This window comes from Arachis ipaensis, chromosome B06, assembly GCF_000816755.2.
Source record: "Arachis ipaensis cultivar K30076 chromosome B06, Araip1.1, whole genome shotgun sequence".
Taxonomy (NCBI): Eukaryota; Viridiplantae; Streptophyta; class Magnoliopsida; order Fabales; family Fabaceae; genus Arachis; species Arachis ipaensis.
This window is the reverse complement of record NC_029790.2, coordinates 11,709,540-11,712,133: the sequence shown is the minus strand read 5'-3', so window position 1 is coordinate 11,712,133 and position 2,594 is coordinate 11,709,540. Positions and strand designations below refer to the sequence as shown.

The window sequence follows — 2,594 nt, the reverse complement described above, 5'->3', positions numbered from 1 at the left end:
ACATACCATGTCAGCGATACTATTAATGGAAGAAATCTAATTTTAATAATGTATAATAGATGTTAAATTAATTTTGGCTTAAGAAAACAATTATTTATAGTATGTATAATAAATATTTAAAGTTTTGGAGAAACGATCGGTTCAATCTAATAGTACCAAAATATTCCTAGAGAACTTAATAAACAAATTCAAGTTATAGCAATACATGAATAAATTCTGACGGATAAAAAATATATAATGTATTATCTAATATCCACAAGTTGTTTAATAAAGCGGATTCTACGCGTATTCTTTACTTTAAAATCAAACTAAAAAAAATCCGTATAGGATAGGAAACCACAAACCTACATAAGTTCGCTTTGATTTACCAAAAGAAAGAAAAAAACAAGGACATAAAAAAAAGGTAAGTAGATATGAATACGAGTAATGTAGGTGATGGGTAAGGTCTAAGGTGGCAAATGAGTACAAGTATAAAGCCTAATAAATACTAATAGGTGACCTTCCCAACTACATTACTTTGCGATGGCTATCTGTCCTCAATTCCCTCTTTATTATGCCATAAATTTTCAACCGTATCAATCATAAAGCTGTTTAAACTTGCATCAACTAAATAAGTACAATGACAGTTGCTAAATAAGCAAATATCACTCCATCTTAAGGACTAGAAAAAAACAGTAATCCATTTGAGACTTTTCCTTTTTTTCTTTTATAAAAAATGAGGCTTTATAAGCGATATTTGTAGGAGTTAATTCGATTAATGTCTGCAATAGAATAGGAAAATGTTACAATAGTGTGTGGAACGGTGGATGATATGTTTGTAGGCAAAATAGAAAGCTTGCATATTCATTTGCCAATTTCCAAACCTTCTTTCGGGCCCATTTCTTTAAGAATTTTTCTTTATTTTACGTTGACAATAATAAAATTTAAAATTCTATATATTTTCTATATCTCACGCGTACTACTCAATATTTTTATTTTACTATTTGGCTAAGTGGCTAACTATATATTACACATAATAAATTAGTTAATTAGGAATTTAATTTTAATACCAAAGTTTTTTTTTAGAAAAAATAAAATCCTACCAATTCTGAATTTTATTTAATCCATTTTAATATTACAGAATTTGAGATTATCTGATATTTTCTTAAATAGTAATAATAATAAATAATATAATTGCAAAACTAATTTCGTTCCTTTTTAAGATTTATTTTCAACTTCCATTTACCGACATATTTATGAATTACAGTGAAATACAGATGATGAATTAGTAACAAAAAGATTTCTTAACAAGATGGAATTCAAATTTAAAAGATTCATTGAACCCCAATGAAAACAATTTAAAAATATTTTACCTCCGAAAGTAGTTGAAGTTGATAGAATTTTAGAAATGGGAAGAAGTTGATGTCATGATATTAGAGAAAGCAGAGAAGGGCTTTGTTGAATATAAGGGAAAGAAAAGGGGCAATTTCATAATCTCAAACCCTATATAAGAAGCCACACCTATCTATCTTTCTCCCCACACCAACATAGACTTATTATATAGAAGAAGCAGATCCAACTGAAATTAATTAAATCAAAATAGTTATCATCACAAAAGAAAAAGAAGATGTCTCTGGTAACAGAAGAAATCAAAGCTAGGTCAGAGGTATATCATGGAGACGAAATGTGTCAGGTGAAGTCGAAGGAGCTTCTAAAGGAGATCGAACTTCCCAACGGTCTGCTGCCATTGAAGGACATGGAGGAGTGCGGTTACGACAGAGGAACGGGGTTCGTGTGGCTGAAGCAGAAGAAACCCTACACGCACAAGTTCGAGAAGATTGGGAAGCTTGTGTCGTACGCGGCGGAGGTGACGGCGCAGGTGGAGAAAGGGAAGATCAAGAAGCTGACCGGAGTGAAGACGAAGGAGATTTTGCTGTGGGTTACGCTCAGTGACATCTATGTCGATGACCCTCCCACCGGCAAGATCACTTTCAAGACGCCCGCAGGGCTATTCAGGTCTTTTCCTGTCTCTGCCTTCGAGCTTGAGGAAGAGAAAGACAAGTCCGACGATGTCAAGGCTTCCGCCGCCGCCACCACCACGCAGGTCGACGAAGCCGTTCAGGTCAAGGAGGTCTGAATCAATCAATCAATCAATCAATCAACCAATCAACCAATCGTGTTGATTTGTTCTTGTTTACTTTTCTTTACTATCATCTCAGATTCCGTTCTGTGCTGTTTAGTTGTTCTACGCATACCATCCTTTATGTTCTACTATTATTATTATTATTAATATTAATTATAAAATGTGATTAATTCCAATATCATCTTCTTTTTTTTCGTTATCATCTAATTTTGTATCAAGGGGCAATTCTGGTTTCAGAGGATTATTGATTGATAACGAATAAATCGATTCGAATCTTATTCCGCATTAAGATTTTAAGGGGTGACTGGGTGAGACTTGAGAGTATAGGGATAGGATGAGGCCTAACCTCTTTTCGGTTTGAAGTCTCGTTTTTTTCTTAAATTATCAAAAATTATAACTTCTTATACATGGCATGTAACTGACTGAAAGCAGGAGAAGGATAAGACAAAGAAATGGTTACGGCTTGTTATGA

At 33.3% G+C, this 2,594-nt stretch overlaps 1 protein-coding gene across 1 annotated transcript; it reads left to right on the top strand.

Moving 5' to 3' along the window:
• LOC107645960 lies at positions 1,472-2,303 on the top strand. The gene has a single exon (XM_016350122.2). It carries the CDS (start codon positions 1,607-1,609, stop codon positions 2,114-2,116), a length of 510 nt encoding a protein of 169 aa, XP_016205608.1. The 5' UTR covers positions 1,472-1,606; the 3' UTR covers positions 2,117-2,303.